General features: G+C 38.2%; 1 protein-coding gene across 1 annotated transcript; it reads left to right on the plus strand.

Annotated features, from left to right (window-relative positions):
• Positions 1-293: 293 nt before the first annotated feature.
• On the plus strand, positions 294-25,881 carry LOC108684579. The gene is made up of 13 exons (XM_018188970.1): positions 294-390; positions 5,736-5,832; positions 6,659-6,855; positions 7,144-8,290; positions 9,231-9,484; positions 9,855-10,121; positions 11,801-11,977; positions 17,333-17,458; positions 19,022-19,249; positions 19,947-20,198; positions 23,878-24,008; positions 25,161-25,396; positions 25,484-25,881. Exons 1-12 carry the CDS (start codon positions 309-311, stop codon positions 25,269-25,271), a joined length of 3,069 nt encoding a protein of 1,022 aa, XP_018044459.1. The 5' UTR covers positions 294-308; the 3' UTR covers positions 25,272-25,396; positions 25,484-25,881.
• Positions 25,882-25,898: the final 17 nt, after the last annotated feature.

Here is a 25,898-nt window from a genome sequence, read left to right on the forward strand (position 1 = left end):
ATTCTCCGCGATATCTTCTGATCTCAAGCGAGTGGCGCCAACTGCGGATAGCACGCGAGGCCGTAGAACAGGTTGCCGTCAAGCAGGCGCTTCGCTGAACCATTCGCAGCATCCGGGAGCTGCGCGCGAGACTCGTAACGCGCGGGACCAAATTGAAGCGAGCGAGAGAGTGAGAGAGAAAGAGAAAGGGAGGAGGTAGAGGAAGCGCGTTTCGAAACTCGAAATCTAAAGAGAAGCACTCAGAGCCACGCGAGCGGCCGCGCGATACGGTACAAGTATTCGGATGCCGGTGTGAACGACGTCACGTTATGTGCATCGAAAAACGTGCGAGCCATGCGAGGCTCGCTTGTGCCGTTTTCTTGTTTCTCGTGGCGATTACTCTGCCGTTCGGTGAGTGCATTTTCATTTTTTTTTTATTTCAGACCTATAAAAAATACTCCGATTTTTCTATTTGTGAAGAAATATTTCTTGAATATATTATTCGTTATATTATTAATTCTCTTAATTTATTTATGTGATTTAATACAAAATAACATAACATATTTATATAATGCATGTATAACCGATATTTCATGTTTATTGAATAAGCTTTGTTCAATATTGTATAACGTTGTTGATTTAGTTGCAAATAAAATTCGTGCGGTAAACAGGTATTCAATTGAGTAACTTTTAATTACATACATATATAAATTTATATTAATTAAATATTTTTAGTTTATATATTGAATTAAATTATTAATTTTAATCGGTTTTAGTGATAATTAGTTAAATTGTTATTATGTAAATTACTTAAATTACTATAAATTACGTTAATTGAGAACATATTATATTCATATATAATCATAATTACATATACATTAATTATGCATATAGATTGATTATGTTATTCAATAAACACAGCTTTTTGAAGGATTAGCTGTACATATAAAATACAATAGTGATCGATTACGTCGTCTAGTTTTTTACAAATGATAATCAATTCAACGATCAATCTTCGAAGCACGCAAGATGATTCAATCTTGAGCACGTCAGCCTATGTCTGCGTTTTAATTTGTATGGCGCGCTTGAAGAACAGGAATAAAAAAAAAAAAAGAAATATGTCTACTTTCGCGTCCGAGATAAAGCTTAAAAACCGAGACGAGACGTTTACCTCGTATTTTAAGAAGAGATGCGGCTATGAATAAAGAACGTTTAAGAGACCGTGATAATATGTAAATTTTGTCTCATAGTTTTTAAAAACCGCGTTACGAACGTTCTCATCCGAAATTAGCTAACTGAGAATCCGCTTCTCATTACTTCACTTCGCCGCGTTACATTATCTTGTAGAAAACACGCAAGAATTATCATTTCATTAGATTTTATCTGTTAATCGGAAACCGCCGTGCGGTGCAGTAGTACAAGTCAGTAATAAATCGTACATTCTAAGAACGACGAATTATTTTGGCGTAAGGCAAGACTCTCGAGATCTCTTCTACAAAGATTCCCTCGTCTGGGACGGAGAAAAACGACGTAATGGAGCGGCTATCTTACATTAAATCCTCTTGTACTTTCATTCCTTAAAGCGCGAAGAATACGCCTTCCATACGACGTCTCCTCCACCTGCGACGCAGCGGAATGGAGAAGAACGGTGTAATAGAGCGGCTATCTCACATTAAATCCTTTCGTACTTTCATTCCTTAAAGCACGAAGAATATGCCCTTCTTATACCACACCTCTTCCATCCGATGGCTCATATCTTAAAAGTGAAAAATAGTCCACTACATCTCCGGGGGAAATTTCCTCGTCGCACAACGGCAGAAACTCCATTCCAACCACCAGGGTTTTCACCTTTACGAAGCGCGAGCGACTTGAAACGCGGTCTGTTAATTTTCACAATGCATTGTGGACCACGCAGTCACAATGAAATGCCAGTCCCCGGCTCTCGCCCCGGCGTCTTTCTATAGCGTGATGTAATTAGTTTTGTCGCTGGACGCGTATTAGCAGATTTACGAATTAACATTAAGTGGATTCTCTCTCTTTCTCTCTCTCTTACTCTCTTCGTCTTTTCCTGCCTCTCTATGTATGTGATCCACTTAAACAATGAAAAAACAATGAGCGCCGGGCAATCTAACTTCGCCACTTAACTCGTTTACGATTTATGCGGTTGTTCGCGCGGTTGGTACATTCGCACGTAATTACGTCGTTGCATATTCTCCGTGCAGAACAGGATTAACAAAATAGCGCAAGATTTACAAGGGATGAAACGCATGCATACTGTTTCTACAGTACTTTTTACTTATTTTAGTGCGCTCCACTTATGGCTTAAATGGAGTAATATCGTCCATAAATATCGCAGCGACGACGTTACATAAAACTTCAAAATACGTTTGAGAGAAAGATCTAAATATTTGGAGATAATTGAAACATAATATTTGTGCACCTTTTCCATTGTTTCTAAATATTTGTATGATCGCTCTACTGCAATTGATCGTTTAATTAAAATTACGGTAATCGTATAAATACGAAGAAATAGAGAATACAGAGAATACTTAAGATTCTTTATAATCATTCTCATTATATTAATAAACTCTTGCGCAAGACCTATAATTCACAGTTATGACGTAACATAATCTCCTCGTAATCGGTTTTTCCTATATTCGTCTCTGTAGACAGCCGTCAAACATTCAATGAATTATTCACTCGAAGGGATGAGCTTAATGCATAATGTGGAATAATTATAGAAAACGGGTTGCATCATTTTTCATCGATCGTAGGGAATATTCTTTGGAGGGATTATTTATCCTTTTATGAGATAGAGAAATAGAGAGAGAGAGAGAGAGAGAGAGAGAGAGAGAGAGAGAGAGAGAGAGAGAGGGAAAGAGGGAGGAAAGTCCTATTGGTCGAGCTCCGACGCCCCGGAAATTCATTTCGTTCGATTGGCAATGCAACATTACCGGAGGTAATCTCGTCGTCCCCAGTGTCGTGTGTCGTGAGCGAAAATTGACAAGGGATTAACGATGAGGCCATGCTCCGCGCATCAGCTGCGATGCGAGCTGATGGAGAAATTCTCTCGTGATGTTCGAGCTTATTGCAGGTGAACGATAAGCGGTTTGCTAGGGAAACCCCCGAGTACCCGGGAAACTCTCTCTGAGAGTAGGCGCAGTTTCCCAAAGTCCCATTGCATGTTACACCGAGTTATTGAAAACGCGCGTCGCGATTATACGTCTCGATTTGAAATTATTCCCAACCGTTTACCATTTCCTTGCGTTTTCGGATCGCAATCAAAAATTGATCGTCGTACATATGAAATTCAGATTCGCTTCCCGATGAGGGAAACCCGAGGACCTTTCCCAGGACGCGTCGGGTTCGCACCCACTCCGAGCTTGCGGACCGGGGTTGCCTCTTGCGAAAACTCGATGTAACTTTAAAGGTGATGACCTGTGAATATTACAGATGCGAAATGTTGCGCTGGGATATCGCATACACGTGAGTGAGCGTGCGGCAAATGAAAAATTGTCGGTGCGCGCACCGTACCGCCGAAATGTACTCATTTATTCACGCTCATGCGCCGGCATAATGTGTCATACATTATGTTATTCTTGTCGAGGCAATGTGAAAATAAATGTGAAACATTCAAGCGTCCCGATTGCTGATTTAGGCGACGCACCCCATTAAAGATTTAAAACAGCTTCCCCTAAAACCGCTCTGTATTTGTAGTAAATGGTATATAAATGTAAATCCATATAAATGGAGAATATACTGCCTATACGATTCTGAATGCATTTGCGTTGGTCAATCAAAATGATAAAAATCAGAAAGAGCGATGCGATTTACATTCAGTGGAATATATTATAACAACGTCGTTTACCACTGATTGAATTTAATTAAACTTTCGCGATAGAATCACCACTCTGGTGGTCGCGATATTACGATGGTCGGTGATATTACGATAGAGAAACGAACGAATTACTCTCTGCTGCCTAAGGCGAAGCTTAGCTGCTCGCTCTAATTGTTTCTAAAGTTGAAACAGTTCCTCTTTATTCTACTTTTGTCATGTGTGTTTTCTGTTCCTTCCTTGATAATAGACTGAAAAACAATCGGTTTATAAATAAGCCATGTAAAGATACTTATCGATACAAATATCGAGGAATATACCTATATACATTTCTATATCAGAATTTATATAGAATAGAATTTTTATTAATAATTTTATGAATAATTTTAAGTATAAATATAGAAAATTAAATTTAAGTATAAATCTTCACGTAAATCGAATATATCAGCTTTACAATTCTCGATGTATTATAATATTTGCGTTGGTCAATCAAAATGATAAAAATCGGAAAGAGCGATGTGACTTACTTGTGTTCGTGCAATACGAAAAAACATTTAAATCAAAAATATGCATAAAATACATATAATTTTAATTTAATAATATTATTATATTGTAAATTTAATTTCAATGTAAATATAAATTATATACAAATTTGATTTTACATAAATAAACATATACACACACACACACACACACACACACACACACACACACACACACATATATATATATATAAATATATATACACACATTTAATATATACATATAAAATATGTATATATTTAAGTTTATTACATATTTAGATACAGACACAAAATATTAAGAGTGAGTTCTCTCTCTGCGAGATAATATCTCCTTTGGAAGTACTTTTTGCACGATTATCTGCATTCATTAACGTTTTCAGCTACAACGGTAATAACGAAGAAAGTCGATTATCGCTAAATTATACCAATTGCCACTTGATATCGCTTAGATTAGATTTAAGGATGCCTCTCTCGACGGGTTTTCTTCGACAATGGTAAAGGAAAATGCGGCCGGTACCGCCTCTTCTCTGAATCGAGAACCTCGTAAAAGTTTCGAGTATAATCTACCGTGAAACTTTTCGGGGCATCTCATAGATTTCCCTTCGTTAGCGCGTTGAAGTCCATATTATAGCTCGCGAATGGAAAAAAATTGCAAGTTCAATGAGAGGAAACTTCACGTTTCCTAAAATGTCTAAAATGAATAGACAAAATGTTATCACTAAAAATTACTTCCCTTACGTGCGCTACTTCCGAAAGAGATTTGCAAAAGATCCTTTACATTCAGCGCATCCGTCAGTTGCATTCTTGAACGGTAGAAAAATTTGAAAGACGTCTAAAGAACGTCCTTCGAGAAATTAAGATATTTCTCGCTCGTCTTTTAGAGATCGCTCAGCCATCCTTCTGCTTCCTCCTTCCTCGTTCATTCCCATCAACTCGATTTTATCGCCATCTTCGCGCATTAAAGAATTTCCATATCGAGCGGATAGTACGCTCGACAGAGTGAAATGACGGGCGGGGACCGATGACTTCCGGGGTTCCGTGTGGTAGTTTCATTGTAGTAACAGTCCAAGTTTCGACCCAACTCGTGGCACAAATGTGCGCGAGGCTCCGACAAACTTCACAATAGAACTTCCGCATTTTCGCCTCGCTGACTGCATCGCCCGCGGAGATGCAGTCGAAAGAAGAGCGGCTCTTCACTCCGTCCATCTCACCCTTATTTTCCTGCCACGGCCAATCGAAGGTGCGTTCCATTTGGCGATCATAGCTCGCGAGCGTTATTTGTCCTTGTTTAATATTTCATAAACAACAAGGATGAAATGATTACATGAGCGTTGCGAGCATCAAGTGGAACACAATCCAAAGTTGGCTCTTAAGATCGAATTCCCTCGTGTTTACAGGACTCTGCCAAAATGCACGTGGTACGTCCGGGGACAGGATGGTCTCGAATCGTTCCGGTGACGGGTCGCATACTTTGGAAATCCGTCGACAGTATAGGTAAAGTATCGCCGCGATCTCCCTCGAGTTGTAAAACCTGCTTGCTCGCTGACTTTTCTTCTGGATGTAACGCGATGCAAGGAACGTGAGAAACGAGACTCTTTACGAGGCTCCAGCGATGCTCTCGCTTCACAATGACGTATGCTTTGTCGTATAAATCTGCGTATCCGGTCGGATATCACAAGGGAAGTCTTTAATAGAATTACGCTGTAATTATAGCTCGGAATTACAAAGGTCTATCAGAACGGTAGCGTCAAAGAAGCGCTTTCGAAATACCACCAACTGGTCGACGATTAATCCTGTAATGTTAAGGAAGGAATATTCACGGATAGAATGATTTTGCTTACACTATCTAAAAATTTAAATAGATATAGATTTAAAAATAATTTTGTTGGACTATCGAAATAATTATGTCGAATGCCCAAACTGGTTGCTAGATATAAGATTAAGCAAAAATCGTTCTGTCGGTATAGGAAAAAATTCAATTGCTGATGGTACATTCGTTTAAATATGTTTTACTTACATGTGCAATTTGTATTTACATCTATACTATATTTTTATAAATGTACTCGACATCCTCTTATTATTTTCCTTTTCTTAAACAAGCAAGTTACATACAAATCGACAGAAATATAAAAATATTTTCTCTTGAAACAAAGTCTAACAGGGTTTAAATGGGACTCTTTTAGAGTCTGGAAACAGTGAAATTGCGCGACATGGTTTCTCTTTGTTCTCTCGATAATTTATTTAGTAGACTGAACAGCGTCTCTTAGATCCCTTGTTTTTTGCGAGAGCAAAGATGGTTAGAGCTGTTGTTATCCGCCAGCGGGGACGCATCTTTTGAGGGAATGGAGACTCTCAAGGAAAACAGAAGAACGCTCTCGTCGCGGGGCGTTATCAAGGAGCCAGAGAAGACGGAAGCGGAAGCGAAAGCAGAGGCCCGCGGCGATGAACGTGGGGACAAACACCTCCTTTTGTCAGAAAATGGTGCGAAAATTCTGCCTCGGCGAAACGTAAATGTCAGTGAGTAAAATTGTCTCTCCCTAATGTTAACGGGAAACGTATATTCTGGCTAAATCAGTTCGTGGCAAGGCGAACTCGCAGAGCAAGATACAAGACATTCGTTTCTAAGCGAATTTACGTTCCGGAAATTTTTCATGTCGACGTAAATTACACGTATATTATCTCCGTATTTTATGTAAAACTTGAATGGAAAAAGTTTTCTCAATCATTAATCGTACGTACCTCCATTTAATTTATGATGTGAATCGACATATCCTTGAAGATCTACCTTTGCTATTTGTTCGACAGCGACTTTGAGTAAGCAACAAGAGGGCAACTTCGGCAGTCGGACGCGCAAAAAGCGCCGTAGGGGCAAGGAGGAGCCGGGAGGTTCCGATGTTAAGGACCGCCTGCACGAGATCACTGAGGACAGTCGAGAGAACGAGATAATGGGCAAGCGGGATCGATCGCCGCGGAAGAGGAGCGACTCTTTCTCAAAGTTGCGGCCGAAGAATCGAGAGGCGCGAAAGTCTCGTGCGGAACGACGAAGGCGGAAAAAGGACAAAAGAAAGGAGCGAAATAGAGGAAGCGGGAAGGATACGCGTCGGAATGACAGACGACAGGATGTCGCGCGACGAAAGCGCAAGAGGAAGACGCACAATGGCGGACTGAGTGGACGTGTCCTCGATAAACTCGACTTAGCCGGGACTAACACGTCCGAGATGACGATAGAAAATTCGTCTAGTTTCGCCCCCGATCGCGCCTCGTTGACAGAAGCCATCGTCACGACGACGTCGTCGAGTCTTCAACGTCATCCAACTCTCGAGACGACGAGAAGACTGACGAGAACGACGCCACGTCGTGGCGTTTACGCAGCCGACACGGTGGAGAGGGAATTCTCCAAGCAGCTCGAGATGGAGATCTCCAAGTCTGCCTTGAAGGACTCCTCAATTCTGGATGAAGGTATTTTCGATACCCCTCCGAAGAAATCGACTGAACGGAATGCAGCAGCAAAGGAAGTCAACGGGAAAAGCGTGAACCAGGATGCTGTCGCTTCGTTGGAGGACAAAATTGATTTCAAGAGCTCGCATTACGACGCCGAGAGGATGCTGGGTTATTCGAGGACCGAAGAGGATCTACCGATTCTGGATCTAGAGAACGAGGTACTGGAGAGGACCCTGAAGGACTACAACGCGTACATGACGTCGCGACTGAAGCCGTTGTCGTTGCCGCGTTACGACGAGCTGCCGATCCGTCGCTCCGGCAATCATCCACCGAGGAAGCCGATAATTAATTCCGAGGAGAGCGTCGAGGAGATCGGCGACGGAAAGACGGAAGTCACAGACGTAACGGGAGCGATACAGGACGACAGCAGTACGAAAGGGGACTTATCTTGCATAAACGGGACGTTCCTACCGGCGCCTCTATCTCGTCACGCGCTGATCAAATATGTAAAGTAAGTGCTCTCCTTCTATCATCCATAATTCAATACTCGGTATTCGATGTCAACGATTTATACACGGGAAAAAATAGATTGGGTGACTCAGCAAAGCTATAGCTTGCTGGACGAGTTTAACATCTATAACTAAGAAGATTCGATGATTCAATAAAGAAATTATGTCTGTAAACAATTATAAATATGCTAATTCAGCTAATTCTTTGTTATGATAAAGACTGTAACAAATTTTCTTTAGCAACAAAAATACGCGCCATCTTAGCTAGCATAGGTTTGTTAAAAATTTTGATCTATATATTGAATTGGTTTTCATAGAAAATTATGCTTTGCTGTATTAATAAATTTGTTGTGTTATTACAATAAATTTTACTTATAATCTCTAATTTTATTCAACTGTATGACTTGTTATTTTAATAGAAAACGGGCTGCCCATATTATATGCCCATATTAAGGGCTGTAAATTTGCTGAATCAGTGAAGTTTTTAGTTATTTTAATCATGTTTTTCCGTGCACGAATTTAATATAAGACATGCATGAAATTTCCCGAAGCGATTGATGTTAATTTTAATCTCAAGTTTTCCGTTTTCAAATTAATTTCTCTTTGACTAAAATATCAATCAAACAAACATATTTTAATCATTAATTTCAATGAAGTTGATTGATTTCTATTTAATTAAGATGCTAATAAACTTAAAGTAATTTGTATCCTATGTAATTAATACTGTAGACATCTAATATTGAAAATCAACGAGGATTTATACAGATGAAGATAAATTCATTTGAATTTCCGAAAATGACGGCAAATCCTTTCCTCGCGACGAGTTTTCACATTAAAGTCAAAATATATATCTCAATTGCCATTTAGCGTTAATACCAGAGTCTTCCTGAGAAAATAGAATTATCGCAAAAATAACTGGCTGCGTTGACGTCACAATTAAAGGTCCTCGAACCCGGGCCACGAGTATTTGGAAGCCGATTACGAGTGTGTGCCAGGCTATGGTATGGTATCCTCGGCGAGCCGATTAGTCTGCAGAAATCGTCAGTGGGTCGGACAGGTGCCAAAGTGCGAGATCAAGCAAAACCCGAACAGGATGTGCGCCGAGGCATCCTGCGAGCACGTTTGCAACGAAATTAACGGGCGTCCCGTCTGTTCCTGCTACGAGGGATTCAGATTGGACGGCCGCAAATGCGTCGGTGAGCACGATTTCCCCGTGCGAATAATTATCATTAATGGACGCAATTTTTGGAGATTTTTGGAGACGCGCCAACTTCGTCCACGTAGGCCAAAACTACAAGTTTTTATTTCAGTCCATCTAGTTTGACTTTACATATTTATGTACTTTAGATACTTTTACTTTTAGATTGATTTTCATTTGGAATCTTTATCTCAATATTTTATTTTCTTTGCGTAAACGCCATCTATTTATTGCAATTAAAGTGATCCCAGAGTGGTAATTACATCTTACTCAAACTTCGAAGTATCTTATGAAGTCAATTAAGTATGCCTTTGCGAGTAAATCATGGAGGTTAGCAGCGGATGAAACTCGCGATATTTCTTGTTTAGATATCAACGAGTGTTTACTGAACAACGGTCATGGTCCCTGCCAGGACACCTGTCGAAATCTCATAGGAGGCTATGAGTGCTCCTGCGAGAATTTGCAAGACGCGTCGCTAACTGCCGACAATCACACATGCGAACGTAACAAGCACACTGGTCCATGCAGTGTTAACAACGCCGGATGCTCCCACACGTGTCTGTCCACGATGGGTCGAGTGTTTTGCCTTTGCCCCGACGGCTTCATGCTCGAGGACGACTGGAAGACTTGTCAAGGTAATTGGACGCCGGTGAACGCTCGATTAAGAGACTTCGCTCTTGTATACAATTCACTTTTGCTTCCTTTTTTTATTTATGCTTTGACATTAACTCAAGCTCGTAAATCAGCGAGACGCTGCTGGTCGACGTGATATTTTATGGATGATTATATTGCAAGTCTAAGTGTATAAAAAGTGACTTCAGTATATGTATGAGATTAGTTTTCCGTATATAAACAACATACACATACACATTTTTGCCAGGGGATAGGCAGTTCAGTGATGCCTTGTTTTCATAAAAAGTAGTAGTCTGCTGCTAATTGCGCATGAATGTACTATCACCTCTATACTGGCATCGTTCTCGAATCTTCCCAATCCTTTTAGCAGCTCAAATAAATGATAATCGCGTTGAGACAAATCTTTCCATATAATTATTATCATTTGTTTGGATTATTGAGAGAAAAGTTGGGAGGATAATACGATTCATGGACGATACTAATGGAGAGAAATTCTTGCGCAATTAGCTGCAGAATAACCTACTATTTTTTATGAAAACTGGATCGCCTATCCGCTAGCAAAAATATATTATTGTAGTAGGGTAGAAAAATAATTTGTTTTTTTTATATTTTTATTCTCGTCCAATAAATAATTAAAAACATTCTCGTTTATATTTGATCCACTAATATAATACGAATTCTCGTATTATATTATATTCTATACTAAAATGGATTTATATATTTAAAGTATGATGCAATTTTTATACGAAAAATTAAATTACACTATATTGAAGTCACTTTTTATGGACTTTCTATAATAGGCTGTTAGTACAATAATAGATCGGATGTCAAGACGAGTTATAAGTGAGTCAATATACTGAAAAAAGATTTACTAAATCTCAATACATATTTCTTTGTATAATAGTAACAAGTAAACATTTATTACTTATAGTAAACAAATATTTATTTGATACAAAAATTGTAGTTAAATAAAATTAATGGTTTTTGCATTAAATAATAGATAACTATAACTAACCAATCGTATAGTAAATATAGTATACTGTCATTTATCTTGAGAACTATCATCTTTCTAATTGACTAAAATATTGTGAAGTAACAATCTATGATTTATTCTGACAAGTATCCTAAGATTTATGATTCTAACTTTCCATTGTGATAAGAGTGATGAATAACGGTTTATAGAAAATCCATTATATGCTTGGATTTGCAGTGTAATAATGATAATTTCGATCACTCGCATTATAGTGAATTAGTACATATTGAAGGTTGCTTTGTATAAAGTATCTAAATATGTGACAATATAATTAACTTTGATAAATTAATAGATTTATTTTAAATAAAACCTGATAATATATATCATTATTGAATCATTATTGAATGATAATATATATAATTGAAATTTGATCGTTTAAAATATTTATAAGTATGACTTAGAGATTTAATTTTGCTAATTTTATAGCAGCTTTCAATATGTACTAATCTAGTGTAATAGAAGTGACAGAATTCACTCAATAATTCAATGGAATTTTTGCGATGATTCTCAATCGCGATAAAAACGCACTTAGTCCAGATTTTACGCGCAAGCATTCGCGGGATGTCGCTTGGCACGACACTTTCGTAGCAGGGAACAGCAGGGAAACGTATTGGGAGACGTTTGACAAATGACGATCATTTCCCGTAGACGTGGACGAATGCTCGGTGCCGGATCTTCAGACGGAGCTGTGTCGCTACGGGTGCATTAACACTCCTGGCTCCTATCGATGCGCAGAACCTATGGAGCTGAAGGATCAACCGGTCCTGGACAGCCTGTCCATCACTTGCCTGCCGGGTTACGAGCAGACCTCCCACGGGTGCATCGGTGAGTCGGATAATGGAAAATTTCCGATTTTCATCCTCAAGAATAGGGGAAGTTTATTTCGCCGGCGTGTTAATTTATGCGTTAGATTAACCAATAAATTCTGTTCGATAATCGAGGCGTTGAGAGATAATTTTTATATTAATCCTCCGTAATCTAACGTTTTTTTTTTCTAGTCCAGTCGAGTCAATAATATTCGATTGTGTTTTTTAAAGAAGATTTTTTTGGGCTCCAAAAAAATTTGAAAAAATTCTGATACACTCATTCTTTTAACACTAAAAAAATAAAATTCTACAATATAATCCGAAACGATTCTCACTTTTTTTGTACGCCGAATTGAAGATCATTCAGAATTCGCTTGGATTATTAAAGTCCCGATTGATTTATGAAAGTCCCGATTAATTTTTAAAAAGTGATTAATAACGATAATAAATCTTTAATAAAGAATTTTACGAAAATTCCTTGCGTCTCGCTTTTGTTAAAAATTACTCGAAAATGTGGAAACGAGATTTTGACATTAATTTCAATGAGACTCGTGTCTGACTGCATCTCGAGTTTATTGTTAGACGACGCAGGTTCGCGCACGAATTATAACAGTGCGGATGAATCCACTTTGCAAATTTGCGTCTGTTAGGACGGCTGCTTAAGTCAGGAGTTAAGCTAATAAGTTCTCGTTAATAAGTCAGAAGCATCGTGTTACCGTTAGGAATGGAGGTGTGATCTTCCGCGACGTGTACACGAGAACTTTGTCAGAAACATCATTACTCTATATGCCTAAGCTTCGCACGTGCGTTATTATCTCGTCAAAAATAATTATAATTATAATTGATAAGCAACATGTAGAGTTCTTCAATTCTTTTTGTCATATCTCCCTTACATTCTGTATTTCTCAGTTTTCACCTACAAAATTGTGAATCCTCGAGCTCGACGATTGACACCATTCCTCATGATATTTTTTTTTTTATTGTGGCCGCGGTATTTCGTTTAGCGGAAAGCTCACGTTTAAGTTCCTTCGATCGCAACATCCTGGACAATTCTCTCGTACGTTCCCTTCGACGAAAGCACGCAGCAGCTTCAGTATTTTCTCGAGGAAATCCGAGTTGGCTCTTACTCCTTTTTCCGCAAGACGGCGAACGAAGTACCTCGTCGAATTGTAACCCCACAACTCCGCAAGGACGATACCTATATCACCATCAGTTGCTTTTGGATAGAGAGAAAGAGAGAGAGAGAGAGAGAGAGAGAGAGAGAGAGGGGGGAGGGGAGAGGGAGAGAGAGAGAGGGAGAGAGAGGAAGAAGAAGAGAGAGAGTCTTTTCTTTTCCGCCAATCGTGCATTCCTCGGGAGAGTAACCTTCTTAGGAGTCCCGCGAGTTTCTCTTCCAATACCTTCGAATATCTCGGAGCGGCTCGCACAAAATGCAGTCCCCGCTGCAATCCGTTTTGTCGACGCGCACAAGCGCGATTGGAAAAACGCGGCGCTTTTATCGGCATTTTATACAAAATACGCTTCTGTGAGTTCCTCATACTCGTACGTACGCACATATTTTTGTCGCGATAATGCGAAAACTCTCATATGTGTTCGAGATTTTTGTAATGGCGGACACTCGTAAAATAAAAGTATTTGATTAATTGATGTCTAGATGAAGAGATATTCAAATATTTGTGTAATACATTCATGGGATGTGTCGTCCAGTATTTTTTTTCTTAAAATAGATAATCGTTCCATTGATTTACGGCGCAGACACATGCCGAGTATGTTTCTCTAATTTCGCGTAAAAATTTAATTAAAACAATGATATGCAGAAGGTTTAGTCTTTTTTTCAATATTGTGGTATAACTATTTTAAATTTAAATATTTTATTCTTCTTTTCATGTATTTATAAGATATCAGATTATCTGAAACGTCATATTTTGTAATTTAATGCACGTAATTTTACAAAATAACAGTGAATATGATGAACGACGAAAAGTTTTATATTCAACATTACATTCGTATAAGTTCCAGCAAGAGAAAAATATTGTTAAAGCAAAGTGAATCAATTTGCTCTATTCTTCGAGGGTACTGTATCTCACAATATGAAATATTGCAAATAAACTAGTTTTGTCGTTTTAAAGATAGAATTTTTGAAGGTCCTTTTGTACATCTAATGGGAAAGACGTGCTCTATTATGAGCTCCTTAAACTGGGTGAAACCCAGTTAATGTACCACACTAGAGATCCTTAAGTAACATTGGATGGATATCATTTAGACAACTTCCGATTGGTCCATTATATTTTTCAGGACCTGCTTAAGATAGAATGAAATAGATGCACAAAATAAAACGAGGTGCCTGAATATTTCATTCTATCTTATATATAATCCATTTCATTTCATCTTAAGTAGTCTTGAAAACTATCACGGATCAAAGTATAGTGTTTAATCTTTTACTTGAGAATCTATCAAACGCTATTGTCATCAATTGAATGATTGGCCATAAAATAGAAAAAAAGTACTCATATTATATGTAAACCCTTAAGAAAAAGTGTTTCAATATATACTGTTTTTTTATTAACTGTTCGTAGTAACTGATATTTCAATTATTGAATAAGTTAATCAGTATATTGAAACACTTTTTCCTAAGGGAAGAAAATGATTTGGTCGGAAAAAAAGGAAAAAATATACTCATGTGCAAAGAAAAGAAAATTAAAAAAGAATTAAAATTTCTGCATATCTCTAATAATTGATGCGGTGGTGAATTACACTAAGAGCACTACAGCTTATTTGATACAGGCGTGATTTGCGAATTTTACTCCACGGAAATTCAATCCATTTCCGTCTCCTTTTTCCAATCATTAAATAGCCTCAAGGAAAGAAGTTTTACGTGAACGCCATCTTATAAATGATTGACATTACGAGTCGCCCCGAGACGGAAATGTGCGGTTACGAGAATCCACGCATTCGCGGGTGATTAACGATTGATCTAAAGATCGTCTTAAATGATCGGTGAGAGTGTTAACAAAGTTTTTTCCCTTTTAAGATCAGAAGAAGCGCATTTCGCGCCTTTCCTTTGCTTCCTCTGCGAGGAAGATAAAAGAAACCCGTAAATAGAAATACATGTTGATGCTACGAGAAATGTCACGTTTATGAGAATCTCTCCCGGTATTTCGCATCAAAGTGAAATTCTAATTTCGCTCCCGCAAAGACGAAGGACGTGTACCGTTTTTGTTCTGGCGAAAAATGGACTATCGCGATAATCTTACAATCTCCGGCGGTGTGCATGACTTGAAAAGAACGGCCGAGGTGTCGGCTAAAAGAACGCACGGGTGGATTTTTGTGAAAACTGGAGCGCCGACGAAAGAAATTCTTGCTCAGCGTTCGGTTCTCATTGTGGCTGATCCCGCGCCGGGAATGCGAGAAGTTCTTGCGGTAGCAACGCTCTTCTCTCGAATAAATAAATGAACTGCGTCCACCTTCTTGCACCTTGCTTACGTTTTCATACGAGGAAGAGTATATGTATTGGAAGATTTATCGCGAAACCGCGGCGCAAAAAGTGGGATTAAAACAGAGTAACGAAGAATAAAAATTGCCCAGCGCGGTGATAAACGATGATCTAAGAATTTCACTTAGTGTTTAATAAAGTTAGTTTCCGTGCTGTGTCTTCATTTCAAAACCATCCATTTATACGCGGCATCTTCAAAAAGTTTCAATTAATTAATCATAAACGGGGAGGACGGACGATCTCTAATTTGTTGCTAAAATTAACCGGGATTATGAGACACCCTGTATGAACTTCCGCGCAGATTTATAAGCCGTGAAAGCCGGCGAAAGTCGAGTGCTCTCGGCTATCATTGAGAGTGCTCTGGGCAATAGCGGCTCGGCCACTTCGGTCAATTTAACGTAATCTCGCCGACGATTGAAAGACAGATCGTGGACCAAAGAACGCGAGATCGCCGGTGAAGGAGTCATTACAACGAGAATGAAAGACGCCTTGTATAACGCTCGTTTCGATGTGATATGGCGAATGATCGCCGGTTCATGATCCGTTAAGAGACAGATCGTTGGACAGTCGTGACGTTCGCCCGAAGGCGACTATGTCGATCTCAGATTAAACATAACTCGGGTATATGAGATTGTTTATAATCTCCTAATCGATTGCAGAATGTGTATTGGAGTCACATGACGCAATGACTTTGGAATGAGAAATGATTAAGCCCGAGAGATATAATAGTCTATTAGTATTAATTAAGAAAGATATAATATTGTATCATATTAATGGAGAAAGATATAATATTATATCAATATTAATGAAGAAAGATATAATACTCTATCAATATTAATTAAGAAAGATATGATATTGTATCAATGTTAATAATTAATATTGATTAAAATATTTCGTGAATGGTTATTTTTTTTATTTTGCTTTAATGCTATTATTTATAAAATATTAATTCTATACGTGGAAATGAATCAATTGGTATAAAAAGACACATAATTGTGTTTTATGCTTAAAAAGCTTATAATTTGCAATCGGTAGTTGTATATATTTTTTTTATTCGTGTTTTTTTTACATCGATTAATTAATTTCATTATTCTATGCATGAAAGGGCAATCAAATTATTGAAAAATAAATATTTCATGAGATGTACTACACTTAAAGCTAAAATAAAATGAAAAATATTTAATAAATTATAAGCTTTTTTATGACTAGTCTAATATTTTAATATGCAACGTAAAAAAATTTAATTGTATAGAATAACATGTGATTTTATTCTAAAATAAATCGATCACATTTATACGTCATAAAAAAATTCACACAAACAGTGCAATAAACAGTGCAATAAAGTATAATTAATATATTATTTAAGATCAAATATATTAAAATAAATATAAAAGATATAAAATATAAAAGATATAAGATATAAAATCTGATTAATTACTTTTTTTTTACTCTGTACCGTTATAAAGTATTCATTTCTCGGTGACCCTTCAACCTAGAAATGTCGAGCGTCATTATTGAGCGTTTCTATTTTTTAATTTTAGATTAATATTACATTTCTTAATGTAAGAGATAGAATTCTGAATTTTTTTTACTTTTTAATAATTCTATCCTTTATATTAATAAAATATTCAATTTCTTTATATCTTTCACAATAATTTATTTGTCTTTTAGTCTAAACGCTGAAGTGCGCATTTATATATTATTGGTCATTTAAATGTAATCTGTAATTGACTGTATTCTCGTATATCGAAAATTTCTGCTTGAATTAAGAAACATGTCTACATATAACTTTTTAATTTAATTTTTCGAAAATCTTATCGTAGTATTGTGATTCGCAAATTTTGGGACCTCGTGTATTTTTATTTGGACCTCTGTGTTTAGATATCAACGAGTGTGTGGTTGATAATGGCGGATGCACGGAAGTGTGCGAGAACACCGACGGGAGCTTCTTCTGTGCCTGTGACGGGGATGAGAAGGCTCTGTCATCCGACGGGAAATCCTGCGTAGGTACGTGCTCCTTGACAAATCACTTTCCGTGCCTCGTTCATTTCACAAGAGACATGCCTCCATAGTGCCGGTATAGCACGATGATCGAACGCGATGGGTGAATGCGGACGGATGAACGCGATAAGTGAATACGATGTACATACTGGGTGTGCCGCGGTCGTTGCTGCGCTTCCCTTCACCGAACAATTTCAATGCCTCTTCCTCGCAAGAAAAAAGTTCTCGCTCGACGCCGCTCCTCTTTTGTCGTAAACTTTTTAACGTTTTCAATTACATGTAACTTTGTAAATTTTCGCAAGTACGCGTTAACGGGAGCAACCCGGTACAACTGGCAACCCGGTTAGTCGCGGCGCATCCGCAAGGGTAGTATTATGCAAAGCTGTCACGCAGGAGCGACTTCCACTAGGACGCGTCAGTCGCGATAGGTCCTTGCTCTGATGCCGCCATTGGCATCTGTAATTCCTGTCTTATGTACATACATATCGTATTTGATACGTGGAAGCGTTGCGCGGCTGACGTGGCTGACATAATACCGCGGCGATGTGGAGCGTTCCGCTTTGAGCGCTCGTACATACGTAGATTACGCCCGGAGCCCGCGAGCTTTATGAGCCATACGTGAATGCTAGACTCGCGTTGACGCACGCTGTTAGTTCGAGGCAGGTACACTTAGTGTGTGAGCTACACAATCGATATCTGTCCACCAATGAATATCCGCTTAATCGTTTTATTTGTTCTCGTGGGATAAAGTAACATCGCGTTCAAAGAAAAGGAAGTGTTTTTTTTTTCCATTTTATTCGCATTATGTATCAGAAATTGAAGTAACTGAAAGCATCAGAAGTATAAATTGGATACGAATAATGAAATTTAATGTACTTAATCGCGGAATAATATCTAGCTATATTTATAAAAGCGTCTTAATCCTTTGATGCCATTCTTAGTATGGAATACCTGAATTCCCAATTTGAATTATTCTTTGAATATGAATTTCTACAGATCGCCATTACTGAAACAATTTAACTGAAGAAAATTTATTATATTAAATTATATTATATTAAATTTAACTCAAATTTCGTTCATTATTTATTAAATTCTTAGGTTAATATGAACGTTTATTTTGAAACTAGCCACAGAAATGGCTTTATATTTTAACACACATGAAAATTAAAGAATAGCAAAATGTTATTTAATTCCTTTGATATCTAATGCAAATTATAATTTTTTAATAGAAAATACATTGCCTTGTTATCGTGTTATATTTCTTTATGTCTAGATTGTTTCGATTGGAAAAATGTATTATAATATGTTTTCTTTATGCGATATCTTTATACAATACTCAGTGTATTTCTCTTGTGACAAAACGTACAACGTGATATTGAAGGATTAAAGTTTTTGAGTGAAAAAAATTCTTCGAATTACAATTTCAGAAGTAACGAGCATTATTCTCTTTCTTGGAATCAGTGATTCCTCGTTGGTGATTAAAGCTTTTGCGTCGCATATGGATTTATATCCCAGACTATATAATCCATGGATGGGATTATATAAAATTTTTTATCTCGTTCATTCCAGACATAAATAGTATCGCGTGCCTGCCGTTAAATCCGGTCGATCGCGGCTATTTAATATGCTCCCGATCAGCCACATCCAAGTTGTGGCGCGACAGGCGAAAAGTGCCCAATCGACCTAGCACGAGGTGCTTCCTGAAGTGCCCCCGTGGGTATCAGCTTCGCGGTGAGTACGAGTTGACCTGTCGATCCGATGGCACCTGGGACGGACCGCAGCACGGAAAATGCGTCAGTGAGTATGGAAGTTTCTAAAAAAAGACACAGTATGTACAATTTATCGGCGTGAAATAACGATTTTCGTTATACTGTCTTTCTTCCTGCTTCTCTCGATTTCATTTAACGCAACCAGATATTTCTGAGTTCACGGTACTTTAATATTGACAGATAATTAAATTTTCAACGAAGCGATGAGTTCTTAAAAATATTTAAGTTTCATTAAACTTTTCTTTAAAACGGTTTCAAAGTTGTTTTTGAAATTACGATCTGAAGAATTCCTTTTTTTCTTGTCGAAACAGTTGAAACTTTGAGAGACGCTCAACATCAGAAAATTTAATGACGAATTATTATTTTAATTATATAGGATAGAATTTTAATTATACAGGACGATTAAAACTTGACGATTTTTTAAAAGAAATAACAACTTATGAAATACAACTTAAATATAAATTCCTTCTATAACAATAAATTAATATTTAGATTACATTTTATATTTGTTATTTTGAAAACCATCAGGTTTTTTGGCTCAATCTGTAATACTCGTACAAAAAATTTCGAGTACTTGTTTACGATTATCAGAAGGTACATCTGTCTGTTTCCTTTATCAGAAATAGAAAGAATCACTAAAACATTTTCGGGTTTTTACGGCCGCCTGAAAAATTGATGCGACATATATCGGCGATGGAATCGCACCATTCTTTCTCTCGTGACAGGATATAGCAAGCCCCGATTGGAGTGTCCGAAGGATGTCGTAGCCGAATTACCGCCGGGCAGGGACGAGGCATTCGTGACCTTCGATCAACCGGCGACCGATCTCGATTGGTTCCGATACGTGCGATCGAAGCCTTCCTGGGGTACACGACTCGAGGCCAATCTGGAGCCCGGGGTGCACGAGGTCACATTTTTCGCGCGACACCCGGTATCGAAGAAGCAGGCCAGCTGTGTATTACGCATTATCGTCAAAGGTAATTAATTTGCGCGGATGCGTGTTAACGACGTATTAGCTGGGCTATAAGCCCAGCTAACGATGATTCTCGTACGAGCGTTCGTGATAATCATAGTCCCCTCTACAGCAAGCAGAAATGGCAATTATTAATTCGTAATTGCCCAATCGCGATGATCCTCCCCTGTCTCGACAATGTATACATGTACCTTTTCGTAGTTAATTATCACATCGTGATGATTTTGTTTGAGGGATGCAAAATACTTCGCGGTTTTTTTGAACGTCCGCCGTTCAATAATTTGCTCAATAATTTTTTAACGCTTTGAAAGGACCGACTGCAAAAATTACTGCAAACGATTTACCACCATGAAACGTTTAAAATCAAACACCAAATATTAGGTTCCCTGAAAACGTGATCATTCACTTAGGGTCAGTTACTCGACGGTAATCCACGATACGCCCCTGCATTAATTAATTCGGATTATAGAGATTGCACTTTGTGGAAGATAGTAGATAAACGTCTCTTGAATCTCGCGAATCTTGATTAATAACAGATGGAGAAGGTAACGCGTAGGTCGGCTAATTCCATCGGAGGAACATATGTTAAATAAACTACAGCTCGCAGAATGGAGAGCCGTACATCATTTAACCGTCGCGAAACTTCGCAGTTTCTCAATGATTAACAGTGTGAGATTGAAATATTCTCTCCCTTGTTTCTTGGCGTGCAAGATGATAATTCGGGATTCACGCGCGCGCTCGCTCGATGTAAACACGAGTCGGGTAACGCGAGCTCGCGCGGAAAAGAGGGAAGTAGCGCGCGAGTTGGCAAATTGTTACGTCGCCTCATAAACGAACGTCGTCGTATCAAAAGTTCTCCGCGTCTCACCTGTTAAGACCAGGCGTAGAGATCCGTTAGATGCGTCTTAAGAATATTACGTCCCTCCTCGTGCACGCCACCCCCGACCTACCCCCGTCTACCCCGACGCATCTTGTCGGGACGTGAGCGAAATACAGGCGGCAGCTCGTACCGCGAGTTAAATCCTTATATGATTCCGCGTAAACTTACTTCTCGTGGCAGAAACCGGTAAATTATTACTGTACTCGTAAAAAACTTGCTACCTTCTTTTACTCATCACTGCAACGCTATTCGATTTGCGTTTCGAGCCAACACGCGTAGCATAGAGAAATGCAATTTTCATAACGTATATGCAGAATCGGAAAGTTACTTGTAATGTCGTTAAGCTGTTACAATTATTATTATTTTTTTTTTTTGCGTAACTAGGAACGAAGTTATATTTTTTTGCCTGTAATATACATTTTTATAATTTAAAAGCTTTTCCGATTATAAGGCTAAAACTGGAGCCAAAATGTATATATTAATTGTCAATTTCTTTTCTTTAATCTTTGCGACTATATGTAATTGTCAATTAATTAAATTTTATTAAAACAGATACGCATTGTTTTCTGCGTTCGACTTCTAGCGTTCATTTTGTTTTTGTTATTATCGTTTACATTTCCTTATTTGTAACAACATTATTGGGGTAAAAGTAATTAATGTAATCGTTACTTTTATTATTATTATTATTATTATTATTATTATACACATTATTATTTTACACACCACAACAGTGACACGACTCAAAATACAAAATGTTCTAGAAAATGAGTTCGAATGTTTGGAACCATTAAAATTTTGTAACATTAATCTTAAATATGCAATTTTGTAATAATGATTGTAGAGGAATAAAAGTTCTTACTCTTTTCTTCCTTTATGTTCCTTTCCGTTATTTTTCTACAGTCAACTAAAAAAAAATGATAATTTTTAAATTATATTATTACTGTAGCAAATGAACGATCTGTATACATGGAAGTGCATAAACTTGTTTTCATTATATTGCGAATGATAAAAATCGTTATAAATCTAGCGTTGAACTATCAATTAACGACACCTACTATAAACAATTGCATGCCATTAAAAAAAAAAGTCATCGAAATTTAGTGAAAGAGTAATAACTGTATAAACTGTAGCCATTTGTTGTAGTTTTTTACAGCAACAGTAACAAGTTACTTTTTTAAATGAATAACAAGTAACTTTTATAACAACGAGCAACTTTTTTAAAAAAAAAGAGATAACAGTTATTTTTAGAAAGTAACTTTTCCAATTCTGCATATACGTTCGAAGTATTTTTAGAATTTGGAGCGCATAAATTTGTTAGTAAAAATGGTGGAAACAATCCGAAATCCTCAGTTGTTTACCTCCTCGAGTGAGCCCTTTCGGACGATTTAACACGCTGCATTCCGTGCGCGTTCGATGCAAAGCTGCAGGTTTCGTTTAACGGTTTCGGGCGGCATTCGAGGATTGCATTCGGCGTTCCGCAAATCTTATAGAAGTACAATGCTCTCATTTGTGTGCCTAAAAGTAAGTTGACGAAACTAATTTAATGTAAAACTCCGAAGCTTCATCACTGACACTCGAGCCAACGAGTTTTCTCAGGGAGAACTGGCCTGATTCCGCGGACAAGTCCGCGCTCTCAATTCGCCTCACCATTTCTTTCTTACGAGCGGTAACGAGCGAGGGACTTGGTGCATGAATAAGCTTTTCTAGACCAACGAGTGTACGATGCAAAAGAGAAAATATCAAATTATCCTTTCTCTAAGAGCATAATTTTTTTTCCCCCTCGTCCATTTGTTTCCCTCTTGTCCGGATGAAAAATATATTTACCGGGAAGGACACGCGCGCGGCAGCAGGAAAACTTGAATTAAGCTTATGTCGCACATCTTCCCCACCGGTTTTATGACTCCAACGTCACGTTACGCGCGACGAGCGATGATAAAATGAACCTCGCTCTTCATTTTGGACCTCTTCCATTTTGCCGTACTTTTCGCGCCCGCGAATGTGTCAAGTCACCGATTCATCATTCCACAACGAAATGCGGAAATCGAACTTTCTGACAACGTCCATTCGATTCGACCTTGCTAGGGATAATTTTCTCACACCCCGCAATTTCCTCGATGCGGCATGAACGGTAAAACTAGCAGCGCAAGATCTTTGCTGTTACTTCATTTTGCTAATTTTCATGATGCAAGTAAACTTGGTGTATTTTGCACATATTTTTTGCTACAACCAATGAGAACTTGGCCTCTTATTCATCTATTTTTCAGCGGTTATAATTATTATAATAATTTCAAAGTCTGATCAACTAAACTGCAAAATTTTATTCTTAGTTCTATCTTTAAATTATAAAATGTATAATATATATCGTATTTTATTGATATTACATTATTTACTTGAGCCGTTTTTTAATCATATTTTCTGTACTTCTCATCTTTGGGAAAAACTTATTGATTTGTATTTCATTCGCTGGTCACCGCAACTTTTGCAATCTTTCACACAACACGTCGGCATTTTACTTATGTTCTTTAAAAGTTGTGTATTATTCTGAAAATAGTAAATATTCACTGATGATAAGTGAAGTGTTATAAATGTAGCTAAAATCACTGATTCACTTTGAGAGAGAAAGTACAATTGCATCTCTCACAATTATTTCACAGTTTATATCACTTCAGAATTTGCATCATGTGCTATCATATGACAAATACGCGACTTATTGTAACAAAAATAAATTAAGGTCAGTGCGTAAACTCATTTTAATTACAAGTACACCATGTTTATTTATGGTGTACTAATCCCAAACTTTTAGGTGGCGAGGCCCCGAAAGTCAACAATTGTCCGAGAGATATCGAGGTCGTCGGGAGGAACGGAACGGCGATCATGTGGACGGAGCCGACCTTCACGGATAACGTGAAAGTGACGCGGATCAGCAATAATGAGGTAATTAAGTATCGGATTTCCCCGTGAAATATGTATTAATTTTGCGAAAACCCGAATAATGAGTTCGTTTTGGGTGAGGCTGCAATATCCTAGCGGTATCCTAATTACGAATGGATAATTGTAATTGACATTCCGATGCACACGTTCTATAAACCGATGTCTACATAATTATTCAATAATATCAATGTTATCTGATTCATTTGATTTCCATCTCGGATATTTGAAATGTAGTACACATCACAAACAAAAATTGGTACGTCGATAATCGATGTTTACGTATCATAAAAAATTTGTCGTTTTAATATGTACATTTGATATACTCGTATCGGTGCAGCGAATACACACGTTACGAGGACTTAATAATCGCTCGAATTGGGCGGAACGCGATTTTCAGTGAATCGTTAATATTTTGCAAGCGTGAAAATGCCCATTATATGATATTATCCAGCGGAACATATCGAGATTGCTATTTTATAAAACAAGCGAAAATTCGCTGGCAGAGATACGGATGTGATAAATTAAGTTCTACAAATGAATGATCACGGATACTTTTCTCACAATAATGTGAGAACGCCCGTTACTGCTGTTACAATTTCCTTTACATAATTGCGATAATCGCGGCACACCAAATGACTTGATTAATTAACGGTGATATCTAAAATTAACGCGCGATATCGGAATGTGTGTACTGTATCGGCCGGCTTTAATTAGCTTGTTTGTCGACGCGCGTCAATTATTACCCAAATTGTACCATAGCTCCGCGTCATTCGTCCCAAAACACGCGCTTTTTGATGAATAATGCAAATTTTTGGCGTCGAGGTACAACTGAGCAAAAGCTCGATTCTCGGTACGAAAGTCGCGAGCGTAAAATTATAGTATAAGCGTAATTTTCCACTGTAAACGAGAAAGAGAAAGAGAAAGAGAGGACGAGGATTTTGGGGAATAAATCCGCCAGGAAGGTGAAATTCCCACGCTTGGCCCGTGCCAAAAATTCTCGTGCAAGCTCACTCCCGGAAGAGTTGATATTCAACTTCCCGGAAGTCGGCGGCGAATTTCGCACGGCAGATCTGCCCCTCCTCTCCACCCCTTATCACCGCACTTCACCGTGATTTGTCGTTGGCGATGATATTTTTTCGTCTTACCCTGCCGCAGAGTCCGGGTCGTCGCTTCGACATTGGCGGTCACAGGATCGAGTACGAGGCAAGCGATGACGCCGGTTGGTCGAGCAAGTGCGTCTTCGTCGTGGTCCTTCGTCAGGAATAAACGGCCGGAGAGGTGCGACGGGGAAGAATCAGGGACGCGAGAGCGAGAGGAAGGAGGAAGAGAGAAGAGAGAGAGAAACGAACGGAGTGAAGAGGAAAGAAACAGCGCGGAAGAATAACGATAAGGTAATATAAATGGAAATTCTACGTGAATCGGGTATACACAGACGTTCCTTATGTAGGCCCCGTAATGGATTCCGTTTTGTCCAGCAGGTTACACGCGGGAAAAGTGAGAAAGAGAAACGGATATCGTTTCGTCGTACTGAGGCAACCCCTTTCTCAGCCCTCTTCCCCCTCGCGTACTCGCGTAATGAAGTTTTAAGACAGGGATGGAAGTACGTAACGATTAGCCGCTAGATTTATGCGATCGAACTCCCGTCGACTGCCACTTTTGATAGATAATAATAATAATGTAATGATAGTTCGTATAGTGTTGTACGAAGCATTTCATTGTAAGAAGCGAAGATCATTGTCTTGCGCAGATGGGGGAAGGAGGTGGGATTTTATTCAGATAGAAATGTGGAAGTCTCGATGGCTCGTACTAAAGTTTTCATAACAGAGTCTGGCCACAAATGATTTTGTCAAAATTATTACAGGAGAGAAGTTATATATACTTCTTCCCTGCATA

Source organism: Atta colombica, unplaced genomic scaffold (genome assembly GCF_001594045.1).
Source record: "Atta colombica isolate Treedump-2 unplaced genomic scaffold, Acol1.0 scaffold136, whole genome shotgun sequence".
NCBI classification, from domain to species: domain Eukaryota; kingdom Metazoa; phylum Arthropoda; class Insecta; order Hymenoptera; family Formicidae; genus Atta; species Atta colombica.